General features: G+C 58.7%; 1 protein-coding gene across 2 annotated transcripts in view; it reads right to left on the bottom strand.

The window, feature by feature from the left end:
* CMIP (c-Maf inducing protein) overlaps nt 1–14,989 on the bottom strand; it is a 204,568-nt gene that overhangs the window by 18,988 nt on the left and 170,591 nt on the right. For both annotated transcript variants that reach the window (XM_052655861.1, XM_052655862.1), the window contains 4 exons: nt 14,069–14,149; nt 9,325–9,428; nt 7,757–7,861; nt 1,744–2,097 (listed from right to left, as the gene is read on the bottom strand). In XM_052655861.1, the coding sequence (XP_052511821.1) occupies nt 1,744–2,097; nt 7,757–7,861; nt 9,325–9,428; nt 14,069–14,149 (644 nt within the window). The remainder of the gene's footprint in view (nt 1–1,743; nt 2,098–7,756; nt 7,862–9,324; nt 9,429–14,068; nt 14,150–14,989) is intronic.

Raw genomic sequence — 14,989 nt, 5'->3', positions numbered from 1 at the left:
AGGCCCAAACTGTGCTCTGAGCACCCCCATGGTGAAAAGGGCTTCAGGAAGTGTGCACCCTGCTTCGTGGAGAACCCTGAACTCGGCGGGAGGGGCTGCTCCAAGCAGCGGTCAGGAACACCGCCCGGTGGGCCCCCCGACCCCCACCCACGACCTGGCATCTGGGCAGCACGGGCAGGCAGGAGGTCTGGAAGCAGATTAGGAAGAACAGAGTCTTCATTCATGCATGTGTTTACGAAGAAGGGAAAAAAATATGAGTGTCAACTGCATGATGAAACTCAAGCCCTTAGCGCTTAATGAGAAATATGAGTCAGGGCCCAGGCCACCCCAAGGCCCAGGAGCTCTAGGTGTCTGCAGAGAACAGTTGGACTCAGGGGCCCGGGGAGGAGACCAGGGCCCAGCCAGAGGAGGAGACGGGACCATGGCTGGTCTATCCCTCGGAGAGCTGACTGCCACCCTGGGAGGAGTGGGCAGTTCTTCAGCCTCAAACTGAGATGAGTTCTGGGGGATGCTCTCTGGGCGGAATCTGGGATTTGCTTTGGGTGGGGGCATTGCTAAATGCACGTGCACTCTGAGCTGGCCTTGGCTGCCAGAACCATGAGCCAGGCTGGGCTGAGCCCTGGGAGACCCTGGCCTCCTCTCCAGGGCGAAAGCAAGGGCTGAGGAAGAGTCTGAGGGGGCTGCATCCAGTCGCCTCCAAACACGAGAAGCTACTGCTTAACGTGTGCATATGTGCATACATGTGTGTGCACAGGCGTGTATCTGTGCACTGGTGTGTGTGTGTGTGCCTGTGCATGTGTGCACGTGCTCACCCTCACAGACACCATAGGCTCCTCAGAGTCCCACAGCTGAGGCTCAGGAAGAGGCATGCACAGGCCCGGAGCACCCAGCTCAGAAGCACCACCCAGAGCAGACCGTATCTCCTGGCTCCCGCCCAGGGCTCCTCCCACCAGCCAGGCACGCAGACCCTCATCTGCACGGCACGCTCCTCCCTGCCCACCGGATGAGGCCACGGGACGTAACACCGTGTACATACCACGCACACGGGCATGCATAGATCACACAACATACTCACGTGCCAGTTCATGCGCACCTCTGCACACATACACAGAGAAACACACACACACTCCAGCTCTTGTGCACAAGTGTTCACACCCACACATGAGCACTCAAGAGCTACTCATGCGTAGAAGCAGCACAAGCACCCAGACACAACCACACTTGTGTACATGCACTTGAAACACACATATGGGCTTCTTAGAGGCATCCACACCCATCCCACATCCAGCTCGTGTATGCAGACAGTCACACACACATGCAGGCAACCACTCACACGCTGCCGTGCCCTCATACATGCAAAGGCACTCACACGCACACGAGGACAATCACAAACTCAGCATGAGCCCACACCTTACACAACACGCCGAGGTGTCCACACACAGACACACTCGGGTACCACGTACTGCAGCACACCCTGGGCAGGTGTGTGCACTCAGATTCTCAGACTCATGGACACACGTGTGGACATCCTGGTTGTGCCATGCCTGATACACATGCCCAGGTCCTCAGACAAACACGCACACACAGAGCCTGGCCTGCACGCCCAACACCCACCAAAACCTGTGCCCTCACGCCCTACGTCTGCATCCTGCGCACCCACACGCATGCGTGTGCACACTCAACTCACACCCCCAGCTGCGAGCCCCTCCCCACCCCGAGGCGCCTGGCGGCGGGGTCACTCACAGCAGCTTGAGGATCTCCACGTAGCAGCCGAGCGTGCGGTCGGCCTGCGGGCCCAGCTCGATGCTCATGGTGCTGCAGGCGGGGCTGACCATGAGGCAGTCGATGAGGTTGGGCTCGTTGTCGTCGCCCGCGCTGGCCGTCAGCGCCGGCTTGGCAGTGCTGGCGGGCTCCACCTCCACATGGATCTCACTGGAGGCCACGACCACTGACTTGAGCCGCGCCTCGGACAGCGTGGCTTCCTGAGACACCAGGTCCGGGCTGGGGTGCAGAAGGCGCAGAGGTAAGGTGGGCTTCCGGTCGCAGGGCTGCTGGCAGCCGTTCCGGATCTCCTTCAGGCTGGGGGAGTTGTCACGGCTGCGGGAGAGGCGGGGGAGGGGTGGGTGGGTGGGGCGTGAGTGCGGCCCTGGACGTCACAGGCGGGGCTGCACCTGCTCAGTGGCCCCTGCGGCCCTGGATCGGATTGGGGGCCGGCTCCCACCCACCAGCGAGCACACAGGCCTGCTCAAGACCTGTAGACAAGGAGAGGTGGAGGTTCACAGGTGGCATCTGAACTGGGCCGCCTATTGCTAAGGCGCGTGCCAGCATCCCCACACGCAGCAGGTGGTTGACACATGATTGTGAATGAGTGAATGCTGACCTCTCTACTGACCCGTAAGGCCCTCGGTATCCACCTCCACCAAGACACCTTCTGGACATACCTTGGAGACCTCCTAGCGATCTGGCTTCCAGTTGCTTCCTGTGGTCTAACTGTCCCTTTTGGCTGAGGCCGTAAGGTTAAGGTCCTCAGGACAAGCCCTAAACCCCGCCTCTGCCGCCCCATCCCTGCCGGCTGAGAAAGCTCAGCGTCTGCTCTCCACCGTGGAAACTCCTTCCAAGGGACCCCAAACCTCAGATTCTGATTCCCTGAAGCCCGCAGGTCACTCCTGTCTGCGGCACCCCACCACTCTTGGTTAACTCCCCAGAATAGCCTCTCCACCACCTAGAGAAATGATGTGTGTGCAAAGGGTTAATAGGTGTTAGCTGGGCAAAGGGCGCTGTGGCATCACTGAGGTCACACGTGAGTGGGAAATGCTGGGCCTCTTTACGGCAGGACTTGACTGTCAGGGCATCGTGGAGGTAAAACACCCCCTCTCTGGGTGCTTCCAAATACTGCGAGGTGGTGCTTCAGAACGAAGGGAACTCCAGCAGTGGGCATCCTTTGTTGGTGCCCCTGGGCTGGCACCGTGCTGAGCACTTTCACACAGACATTCTCAGATATCTCTGAAGAGGAGGAATTACTCTCTCCATATTACAGATGAGAAAAGTTGTTACCAGAGGTCAAATGACTACCCAGATGACACAGCTTGTTAGTGGGGAGGCAGGGCTGGGATGTGAAACCAGGTCGCTGCCTCCACTTCTAAGATGCAGGATGAGCCCATGCAGGTCCTCCTCCTCCAAGAAGTCTTCCCTGATTTCCCCCACCTGCCATTCTCACCCTTCCTGCCCCTGTACCAGAGCTCTCCACCCCTGGCTGGATACCAGTGTCCCCTGGGGCACTTCTAAGCATCCCGAGGTCCTGTTAGGTTGGACTCTCTGGGGTGGAGTCTAGACACCAGTAAGGTTTGGGGCTCCCTGTGTGTGCTGTCAAGGTTGAGCCTGCTGCTCTCAGGGACTCAGAGCACAATGATGTGACCACAAACAGCTGGTTGTCCTGACCCTCCCTAAATGGGCCACACATATGCAGCTAAGTGTCCAAAGGGACGTGCACGTGGGCCGGGCATAGAACTCACACCCACGGCGTCTGGAGGGCCTGAACGGTCTGGCGCATGCCATGAGCCGGTCTGGGCAGAGCCCACCAAGGACATTCGATAAACACACTCTAAGCTTTGCTGGGGAAAAAACAAAGCCCTCGAGCTGAAGTCCAAGAATCCTACGGCTCATGGAACACTGTGTGTGGTCCGGTGGGGAGGCGCGCTAGCTGACTCCAGGGGCTCGGAGCCGACTTGCTACCCAAAGGCTCAGCTCCGTCCCCTTCGCCTCTGCTGGGATTTAGGAGTGGATTTTCAAGGCTGTTTGGCTCAGACTGGGTGATTTTCCAGCAAGCTACGCTAACCTGGGTCAGCTTGTCTGTTCTTTGTGAATGAGGACATCGTGTACCCACTGGGAGCACCGCAGACCGGCCCAGAGGACGGTGTGGGGCTCTATCTTCCAGGGACTGACCAGCAGGGTGGGGGGACCTGAGCCCAGGAAAGGTCTCGCAGCCTGCGGCATGACTTCCTGGAGGGGGCTCACGGTGGCTCTCAGAACCCAAGCTACTTTGGGCCTCTAAGCGGGGCTGTCTTCAGCGGGGAGTTGGAGCCGCCCGTGTGGGCTGGGGAGGCACCAGGGCCCGCTTCACCCTCCCCAGGCCTTCACCCTGGGCATCGAGTTGCAACCACTGCCTAATGGTATGCTCAAGGTCACGCCTGGCCTCTGCAGCAGTGGCCAGAGGGGATTCTGGAAACGGACATAAGTCCTTTCTCTGCTTAAAACCCGACTACATTGCCCTTAGGAGAAAACCTCTAAGGCAGGCACAGCCCTGCCACTCAAAGAGTGCTCCCCGACCAGCGGCACCAGTGGTCCTGGGGGTCTGTCAGGCAAGCAGGCCTGGCAGGAGGACCCCAGGAGCAGCTCGGCGTGGGAGGTGGGAGACGCTCAGCAGTGCAGGTCCCTTCGTGGCCAGGCCTTCCTTTCCAACTTTGTCTTCTGCCCCTGTCCCTCTCTCTGCTCGGGTCACACCGTTTCCCTCACTACCTTCCCTGCAGGGGCCTTTCGCCTGAAGCAGATCACCCATGGAGCTTGCCAAGAATGCAGATTCCCGGGCCGCGGCCAGAGACGCGGCATCCAGGAGCCTGCATTTGAAATAAGCCGTCCAGGGGACTGTGAAGCAGGCGCTTAAGGACCACCAATACAGGACACATGACCACTGGCCGGCCCACCTGCTCTGCAAGGCCTGGGCGCCTGCCGGTCCCCTGCCTGGGTCCTCCTGTCCTGCCTCCAGCCCTGTGAAGGCCAGGACACGTCAGTTTAAGTATCACGGCTCTGCAGAACCCCTTCCTCTCTTTCCCCTAGAGCAGGAGTTCTCAGCTCTGGCCACACACGCCATTTGCCTAAGGTGTTAAAAAAAAAACCAAAACACCAAAGAGAACCTGATGCCAGGGGCACTCCAATTAAATCAGAGTTGCAGTGGGTGGGGCCCAGGCACCCTTTTTTCCTTTTCTTTTTAAAGATATAACTAGTGGGACGTTGCTAAATATCTCACAACCAACTCTGCAGAAAACAGGAGCCCTGAGGGGTAGTGCCTGCCGATTTTCCTGGAGTAAATACTCCCACCATGACCGGATTCAACGGCCAATGTGCCACCCCTGACTGTGGGATCCGAGCGTGCCAGGGCCCCAGCACACCCCTGGCGTGACTTCAGTCCAGGTGAGTCCACGGATCTCAGGTGCAGTGCTTTGTGACTGTCACAAGCTCCCTGGTGTAACAGACAGCCACCAGACCAAGGTTCCTCCATGTGGACACGCCTGATACCTGCTCCCAGACAGTTCAGGTAATTCCTGGGAGGGTGGGGGGCTGCCCCATGCACGGCAGTAAGTTCAGCAGCATCCCTGACCTCTACCCACTCTTTCAGCAGCACCCCTCCTTCTGCAACCCAAGAAGTCTCCAGATGCTGCCAGATACGCCTTGGGGGTCAAAGCTGCCCCCAGCTGAGAACCACTGACGTGGTCAAGACGTGAAACTTTCCTGAGGCCCAGAAACTCCTCTCATGCCTAACTCCCCACCTGCCAGCAGCTACTGTTCTGGCCTCTCTCACCATGGATTTGTTTTCCTGTTCTTGCACTTTAAGGAACAAGATTTATACTCTATGGCTTCTTCTGTTCCATACTGTGTTTGGGAGATTAATCCCCGGCTTGCTGGGTGCACTGGTTCGCTCCTTCTCGCTGCCCTGCAGTATTCCTCTGTGTGAACAGACCACAGCTTATCCGCGTGTCTGCCGCAGGACGCTGGGCTCGAGGCAGATCTCAGTTTGGGGCTGTGACTAACAATGCTGCTGTAAACCTTCTCGTATCTGTCTTCTGATGGATGTAGCCCAGCGATGAGGGGCTGCGTCCCAGGGTTCACTTTATGCTTAGCTTAATGCAGGCTTCAGTTTGAGGTGCCCTCTCGGGTGACTGAAGTGCCCCCAGGGTTGCAGACCACCTGAGTGCCACCTCTGGCTTCTTTTATCACAGCCCTGACCTCGCTGCTCGCTTTCTCATTCCCCGCCCCCTCCGTCCACTATTTCACCAGCCACTTGGAGGGCGGGGGACTGGCCGCTTCACTCTTGTGCCCTCAGCACCTGGCACCCCACGGACCCTCACTAAACGAGTGTTGAAGGGCAGGGGACCTCCGTGTGGGAAGAGTGGTTAAGACTCCACACACCCAATGCAGGGGCCCTGGGTCGATCCCCAGTCAGAGAACTAAGACCCTGCGTGCTGGGTGGCACAGCCCAAAGGACCTCCCCCGCCCCTGCCAAAAGAAAAGGATGAGAGAAGGATGAGGGTGGCCACTGCTGCCTGTAGGTCCTCTCTGTGCAACAGAGTGCGTGGTTTGTAATCCTGGTTCTTTCTCCTGGGGGGATCTGGGAGAGAGAGTCCATTCTGCTTCCTGGTCAGGGAATCCCTGCTCCAGGGCACCCAGGCAGAGCCGTAGAGACTCAGAGGGAAAACTCTGGGGGTTGCCATCTCCTGCTCCTGCCCCCGAGACCTGAGTCCCAGCTCGGGTGTCTGCGGAGTGAGCCGGGGAGGGAGGGGTTGCGGGAGCAAAAGGAGCCTGAGAGTGTGCGACACCTCTGATGCACCTCTTGCTTCCGGGGTGGCCTGCGTTCGACACGCATGTGCACCAGCTCCAGAGGCGCAGGCTGCGAGGCCAGGGCACGTGACCACCTGTGTGCATGCGGAAGCCGGGGCACGGAGTGAGCTGGGGAGGGAGGGGCTGCGGGAGCAAAAGGAGCCTGAGAGTGCAACACCCCTGATGCGCCTCCTGCTTCCGGGGTGGCCTGCGTTCGACACGCATGTGCATCAGCTCCAGAGGCGCAGGCTGCGAGGCCAGGGCACGTGACCACCTGTGTGCACGGGGAAGCCGGGGACAGCTGTATCGGCTGTGTACTACTCTTAACGGCCTTCTCTCTTTCTTTTTGAAAACCATAAGCTGCTGTAGAGCGTGAAACAGGCACTCAGGAATAACCAGCAGGACATCTTCATGTTGCCCAGCTCACTCAGGCTTTCAGTGATGCTCCACTGCCTCTTCTTTAAGGACTGAAATACATTCCTGTGGTGGCCCTGTCTCTAGTGGTGCCTGGAAACGATTGGGCCCTCTTGGAGTTGTGCAGTGCACCGCCTGAACAACTGGACAGGGCTGCTGCTACAGATGCCAAATGTGCCCTGCACGTCATATCTTCCCTCATGACCCCAGAGGTCACCATACGAAGTTCATATGACTAATGGGATCCAAATCACTCTGCATCCTAGGAGCCAACCTCGACCCGGGAAGAATGGGAGCTGGTAACTACCCACCCCGGTGTCATCATCCCTCAGGGGGAGGGCTCTGAGAACGCACTCAGGAGCCTCCCGGGCTCCCTCCCGTGGCCTTCAGGGGGTTAGCTCCCTCACAAGCCAACGCACCCAAGCCCTGGGGGACCCAGGACAGTGGCTCTATCACGCCTGCTTCCCGTCACACGGGCCTGAGGCTGAGAAATCTCCAGAATAGACACGTGTCCCTAAAGACGAGCCAACACGACGGCCGTGCGGCACCGGCACTGATGCTCCGGCGCCGGCTTTTCCGGTCGCATCCTGGGTCTGGGCCCCGGCACCAGCGAGCATGGGGGTTTGCAGGCGCACTGGGGGCAGCTCCCCTGGAAGCCACTCCACTCTCCCGGCCGGCCAGGAGTGCACAGACCCCCATCCCTGGAGAGAGCGTCTCCCACCCAGGCCCTCCTGAGGCCGAGGGCACTGACCTGTTGATGAACTCTTCGTAGCAGGAGTAGATGGCGGCCAGGCACACGGCCACCAGGTTGGGCAGGACCCGGGGATGGGGGCAGTGCCCCGTGGGGCCGTGCATGCTGGAAAAGAGCAGAGGGCCTGTGAGTGGGGGACTGTGGGGGCACCGCCCAGGGCAGGGAGGCGGGGGCTGGGACAGGTGGCCCTGGTCCTCTGAGGGGAAGTGGTAACCCTGGGACCTGAGTCCTGGGCCCCGCTGTGCGCAGGCATGAGGGCCAAGTTCCGGGCAGAGGATCCCTGGCTTCAGGGAGCCTGGGTTCCAGCCCAGCGGAGCACCTTGGCACGCTTTGGAAACTCTCCACTCTTTCCTCAGCTCTAGAATGAGGACAACGGCCCCCTCCTCATTTCAGGACCCAATTCTCTAATTCAGGGGACGACGTCGCCTACAGGGGCCAGGCAGCCTGGGACCGACGTGTTTATGCCCAGTGGTTCTGTAAATGAGGATTCACAGCACCTAATTTTCCTGTCCACGTGGGCTGTTTTGAAAGAAAAAGTTACTATTGGCATCCTGGCCTGGCATGGGGTCTGGGCACGGTCCTCTGCAAGTGCCAGCCACTATTACTTACCACAGCTATCTCTGTGCCTGTTTTCTCATCTGTAAAATGGGTCTCACACCCCCATCCCCAGTGCTGTTTGGGGCCTGGGGACAGTACCCAAAACATTGCTGGAAAAACGTCACGGCTGCTGGGGCTGAGAGCCTGAAACAGGTTCATAAACCATGACTGGGTGCTGTAAGGGGGCCCTGGAGTCCCCAGGGCTCTGGCAGAAGGACAGTCCTCTGGGTCTGGACATGCTTTGTGAGTTCCAGGTAATGAGTAGCTTTTGGAACCGATTTGAACAGGCTATCGCAATTTTCTTTAAAAAATTGAGAAGAGTTGTGATGATGATTGCTAACGTTTCTGCCACGCTTAGGCCCCATTCTTGATGTTTATATGTGTGAGTTCACCGAGTCCTCATGGTAACTGGATCACGTGGGTACCATAGTCCTTATCTTACAGATGAGGACACCGAGGCACAGAGAAAAGTTTTAAAAAATCAGAGCAAAACAACCCCTCTTCCCCCACCACCCCAAAACCAGAAGTGACTGAGGATCTGACTTCCTCGAGGCCAAGTTTGGGAGGTGGCTGCTCAGTTCCCCGTCGAGGACTCTCCGGGGCTACCAGGAGAAGGTTCCCCACACCCCCAGCACCCACAGGAATACTCTCATCATTTAGGACTGCTGCCATTTCCCGAGTTCCTAGTGACCATCAGGCACTGTGCTGGGGGCTTCCTCAGATATCATCTGATTAATTGCACAAACAATCCCAGGAGATAACAGAGGAAAGAGGATCAGAGAGGCACAGCAACTGACTTGATGTCACACAGCAAGTGAGTGCCTCAGATGGAACATGGTCAAGAGGACCCAGGAGGCCCTTGTGGAAGATGAGGGGCCTGGGGCCTCTCAACGCCAGCAGCGCCTCTCCTGGGTGCAGGGGAAAGCTGGCCTGCCGGCCAGGAGCGGAGGGGCCCCAGACGAGAGACCCACCTCTGAATGAACTTCTTCACCACCTCCATCCCTGCGTTCAGCTCGTTCAAGGCAAGGATGTACTCCTGAGTAAACAGCCTCAGTCGCGGGCACTTCCCAAAGTCCTGCAGGGAGCACAGAGGGCAGGGGTTGGGAGGAGAGCAGAAGGGGTGGGTGGGGTCCCACTCTGCCCCGGGTGTGCGAGCAATGGGGCACCGCCAGTGATGCCCTCCTCCTAGAAGCACACACGTCTTCTGCGTGAAGGAACAGGCCTGCTCACCCCCGAGCTCACGCCCTTCCATGGCTGCCTGCGGAGCTGGGAGATGACCTGGCACAGGAGGGTCCCAGGCACTGGTCAGCCACCCTGCGATGGGGCAGGGGTCAGCACGCCACCCAGACGTGCTGGGAACACAGCCCAGCTGGGCTGCGTGGGGGCCCGCTGATGCCCAGCTGGCCTCCAGCTGTGACCACAAATGCCCTTTCTGTAGCCCCCAAGGGATTCTGGGCCCCCTGCTTCCTGTGCATGTGGGCGTGAGTGCCTGAGAGCTGTGGCCTGGAAGGCAGGTGTGTGCCCTGGACGGGGAGTGTATGTAGGGAGGTGGCTGGTAAGTCCAGGGTCAGCCCAACAGGGGTGGGGCAGAAAGGAGGAATCACGTGCCCAGTGTGAAGAGCCAAACAGGTGGTTGGGGGAGGCGAGTGTAAGCCGGGAAAGGACTGCGCCCATTCCCACGTCATGTTAGGGACCTGGCGTCGGGCTTGTGAGCCCACGAGCTGGGGTGCCAACAGTCAGGGGGGCCGGTCCGGGTGGTGACGAGGCTGACCAGCAAGACCTCAGTGGGGAGCCTGGCAGTCTCCAGGCTCCTCGGCTTCTCCAGCCCTCACTCAGAGGAACCCACTTAACAAAAAGCAACCTGGACCAAGACTCTAATCTAAATAGAGACCCTCAGGACTTGCCCTGTGGATCTCATGGATCCCACGGGCCCTGGGGAAAGAGCTCGGAGTAGGATGTGGCCCACCGCTTCCTCCGGCCAGCTCACAAGGCGGGTTTCCAGACCTGCCTGGTACTCGGCACCTGCAGGGAGGGGCTGAATTAGGTTCCCCAAGGGGTCGGGGCTCATCTTCTCCCATCCCGCCTGCTAAAGTTATGCCCCGGCATGAGGAGGGCAGCAAAAGCCACAGAGAAAGCTCAGAAGGAATCTAAACACGTGCATATGTGTGTGCGTGCACATATGTACCTACGTGCACACATGCACACTGGGCTTGAAGACGGGGCCCCTGCCTGAAGCCTGACTGTGCTTTCACACCGAGGTGGACGCCCAGAGTCCCTGGAAGAAGGGCAGCAGGAACGCCCCTCCCTGGGCCCACTGTCCCGCCCTGCGCAACAAGGGCTGCAAGAACTCATCTCCAGGACCCTTCCACCCATGAGGTTTTATGATTCTATGAAAACTGCTTCCATTAAGCCCTGCTAAAGATAGCTGCCATTATCATCCCTATTAGATTTCTGCAGAGCCAAGGTCATTTTTAACATTACAGATTGGCCTGGTGGCCTTTGAACGTGTGGGTGAGGGACATCTCGCCTCTTTGGCAAAGTCGAACATGCTCCCCTTGGAAAGCAGGAGGTCTGATCAGCCAGGGGTCCACCAGGATCACAGCCACATCTTCCTGCCACCTTGGCTACAAGAACACGCCAGTGAGTGGCACGTGGGCACAGGGACTGTGATCATTCTTAAGGAGGCAGTGAACACATCGTTTAGAATCTCCAGGGGAACGTACTTAACTACTGCTTCCATATCTAATTTTTATTGCGGCCCAGGCAGCAACACTCTGAGATTCTTAACTTAGGTTCGGCCTGCTCATCCATGAGATGGGACACACGATATACTGATAAGAGTTGCGCTCGCAGTATAGGAACTGCAGAGCAGGAGCACTCCAAAGGCACCACGGGGCAGGTGCGTGCGTGCGTGTCCCACCCCATTTCCACAATGTTCTGGTGTCCCCTCAACGAGAAACACTGCACACGGGCTGAAGCGGCATCAGGGTTCACACTGTGCTAACAGGTCCGTGGCTGGCGGCCAGCTAGGCACACTCTCTGGCCAGTGAGTGACCAGGCGCTCCATGTCAGCTCCCAAATGGTGTCCCGGCTGATGACTGAGCTTTAGGGGGTGTCATGTGGGGGACACCGAAGGCCGGTGCTTCCCACACGGGGCGTGAGCCACAGTCATGTTCGTCTCTCCTGCAGGAGGGCCTCACTCCCGACCCGGTCCTGTCTACAGCTCTCCTCACACAGTTCGGTGTGTCATCAGTGGACTTACAGAGCAAGTGGGACTGTGAAGCTTTATAGCATCCCTGGACGACGGGACCACAGGGGGCAAGTTCTATAAACATGAAGACAGGGTTCTTGCCTGAGGGATCCCGGGCTCTGCCAGACCACAACAGATGCTATAAATTCTGGGTCTGCCCTGTAGCTGTTCTGATTTTCATCCAGAAAATTACATGGTCAACACTCCGGGCCCATAAAACTAACCAGACATAAGGGAGACGCTGTACGGTCAAGCCTTGGGAGGCTGCCTGAATTTTGACGTTTTCCCCTTGGAAGTCAAACGTCCTAGGAGAACCCTTATTAAGTGCTTCTGTACCTGAGCAGGGTGGACCTGGCCAGGGACGCCCGGGGGGGTGGCTCCGTCCCTGACAAGTGTGATGAGATGAGGTCCTTTCCCAAAGGAACTCCAGCACCTTTGCTCTGGGCTCCGAGAGAGCGTGACCCTCACCTCACACTACATCCACGGTGACTTTAAAGTTAACAGTCAGGGACCCTTTTCTCCCAGCTGGCTGAAGCCGGAGAGCACCCTTGAAGTGATTAAAGCCCAAACCAGGCAGACCACCTCTCACCCCCCACCCCCCAGCGGAGTTTCTTTCTTAGTCCTGGAGAAGGACTGGATGGAGGGGACCCACCCCCTGTGCTCAGAAAACAAGAAATACGTGTTCGTGTCAGGCCACAGAGGAGCGCTCTGAAACAAGCCAGAGTTCAGCGGCGGTGTGCCAGCGATCAGTCAGAGAGTTTGCATAGCACCAGCACGGTTCCCCGCTCGTGGCCGCCTGGAGGAAGACTCTGAAGCTGCTCTGGGCTCCGTGGACGAGTGCTGCGATCGACTAAGGATGTCTGCCCTCGTGTGGGATGCGGGGGCGTGGTGCACATGTCCTGTGTTTCCACCCCTGACTCGGGAAGGGGGTGGGCTGCATCCTCCTCTTTGGGGGCCCGGTGTCAAGGCAGGAAAGCTCCCTCACAGATCAAACTGTGAGCAGGTGACCCTTCTTCAGAGCCGTTTTCACACCTGCCCACGGGGTCCCGGAGTGGCCCACGGGGCTCTCTGGGTCTCCTCGTCCACTGCCCACGGGGCTCCGGAGTGGCCCACGGGGCTCCCTGGGTCTCCTCATCCACTGCCCACGGGGTCCCGGAGTGGCCCACGGGGCTCTCTGGGTCTCCTCGTCCACTCCCCACGGGGCTCCAGAGTGGCCCACGGGGTCCCGGAGTGGCCCACGGGGCTCTCTGGGTCTCCTCGTCCACTGCCCACGGGGCTCCGGAGTGGCCCACGGGGCTCTCTGGGTCTCCTCGTCCACTGCCCACGGGGTCCCGGAGTGGCCCACGGGGCTCCCTGGGTCTCCTCGTCCACTGCCCACGGGGCTCTGGAGTGGCCCACGGGGCTCTCTGGGTCTCCTCGCCCACAGGCCGTCAGGAGAGCCGCGGGGGACGATGCAGCGGAGGGTCACTCGGCTCCGAGAGGCGCTCCGTGGCTAGCTGAGAGCAGGCATCACTTGCTCCGGTTCCCCGCTGCGTTCCTGGGGCCAGTCGGCCAAGTCTGCTCAGCCCAGCCTCTCCGCATGCAATGCAGAGAAAAAAACCTCATCCAGGGCTGTTCCCACTGGACCGAGGTGAGACTGCAGAAGGGCTGGCGGGTTATGGGAACCTGGACCACTGAGTGTGCAATGAAATGCTGCCTCTGTGCTTTTAAAATGAACTACAGGGCAGACTTGGCGTGGATTTCCTCACGGTCCCCCCATGCCCTTTTCCTGTCCTGGGATCCCCTCCTGAACACCTGTGACACTGAGTCATCAGGTCCCTTGGGGCCTCGAGGCTGTGATCACTTCTCAGACTCTCCTTGTGTTTGACCCCTGGCCGTTCAGAGGACTGTCGTGTGGAATGTTCCTCAGCTGGGACTGGTCTGAGGCTTTTCTCATGATCAGACGGAGGCGGAGGGTTGGAGAGAGAAGACCCCTGCGGGCCGGGGCCCTCCTGCTCACATCACAAAGGGTGCCTGCCACACTGTGACTTCTCATTGTTGACCTTGACCTCGCCTAGCAGTCTGAGGTCACGGTTGTCAGGTTCCTACACCACACGGCCCTGCTCCCCACTTCCATGGATACTGTCCCCGGCAGCCCCCTCCTACGGTGTGAGGGGCTCACCCCACCTCCTCGAGGGCAAGTTTCCACAGGTATTATCTGAGATGCTATACACACGAGACCTATCTCTTCTCCCCCGACCACGTTATTTTTGTCATTCTTACTGTGCAAAGATTCTTCCTGTTGCCTTTTACCTGCAAAGCATAGAGCCAAGCAGGGCAGGCTGCACGAAGACCCCGACTTGCAGTCCCAAGTCCAGTCCCCCAGTCCTTGGCCGCCAGCCCCATCTCCCGGTTTTTTGGGAAAAGTGAGACTGGAAGCTCACGGCCCTCAGTGGGCTCTACAGTGGGGGGCCCTGGCAACTCACCATGTTATGCTTCAGGATTCTCTGGACCACGGGGGTGAACACTTCGATGACCACCATGGACCGGGGCCGCTCTCTGCAGTGCTGGGGAGACAGCAGGGCACAGTCAGGGCCAAGCCTGGCGGGGTCCAGCAGGGTCCCCGGGAGCCCTGACCACAGGGGCCCAGCTCCCCTGCCCGGGACTCCCTGCTCCACACTACTGTATGGCTTTCTGCTCCCTCTGGGGAGAGTAAGAAAAGTGGGCAGGGATGGGACCTCCTGCTTGCGCTCTGTTTTGATCTGACAGTCTGCGGTTGTTTCCAGTGGTACAGACAATCCTATTTAACAGGACAGTCTTATCACAGTCCTGTTTAACAAGGTGAGATTCTTGCAGCATGAAGGTCCAATGTGAGAGTCTCTTGAAAATCGGGGGCTAGTGTTTGGATGCCAGAACCTCGGAAATTCCGTGATTCTTCTGTCGAGGGCTTTGAGGGTAAGCTCTCAGCGTATTTCTCTCACTGGCATGGGATTTTGTTTTTCAAAATGAAATTGAAGGCCCTCGGGTGGAGCAGATGGGACCCGTTGCTCCAACACATTTAAACCTGCCGGGGCCTGAAGGCGCTGTTTCCAGAGGGCCTGGACTTGGGATGTGAGAAACCAGGGCTATCCTGGACAATCCTTCATAAACAAACCCTCCCCAGAACTTGGGGTCCTGGCTTCCAAGAACTAGTGGGTTCCCAATGCCCGCCTGGCCACGCCACACCTGTCTCACTGGTGTACACAGACCACACCCCCACGAGCTTGGGGAAGAGGGTCGGCAGGAGGAAGACCAGAGGCGCTGGACGAGCGGCAAACCCAGGCCCAGAGACTGTCCAAGGACATCAGATCACTGCGCCAAAAATCACCCGGCTAGGGGCCAAGGAGGACGGCCTGCTGGCCCAGCCC

Source organism: Budorcas taxicolor, chromosome 18 (assembly GCF_023091745.1).
Source record: "Budorcas taxicolor isolate Tak-1 chromosome 18, Takin1.1, whole genome shotgun sequence".
Lineage (NCBI taxonomy): Eukaryota > Metazoa > Chordata > Mammalia > Artiodactyla > Bovidae > Budorcas > Budorcas taxicolor.
Note: the sequence above shows the minus strand (reverse complement) of the source record. Positions and strands in the feature narration are given on the sequence as shown.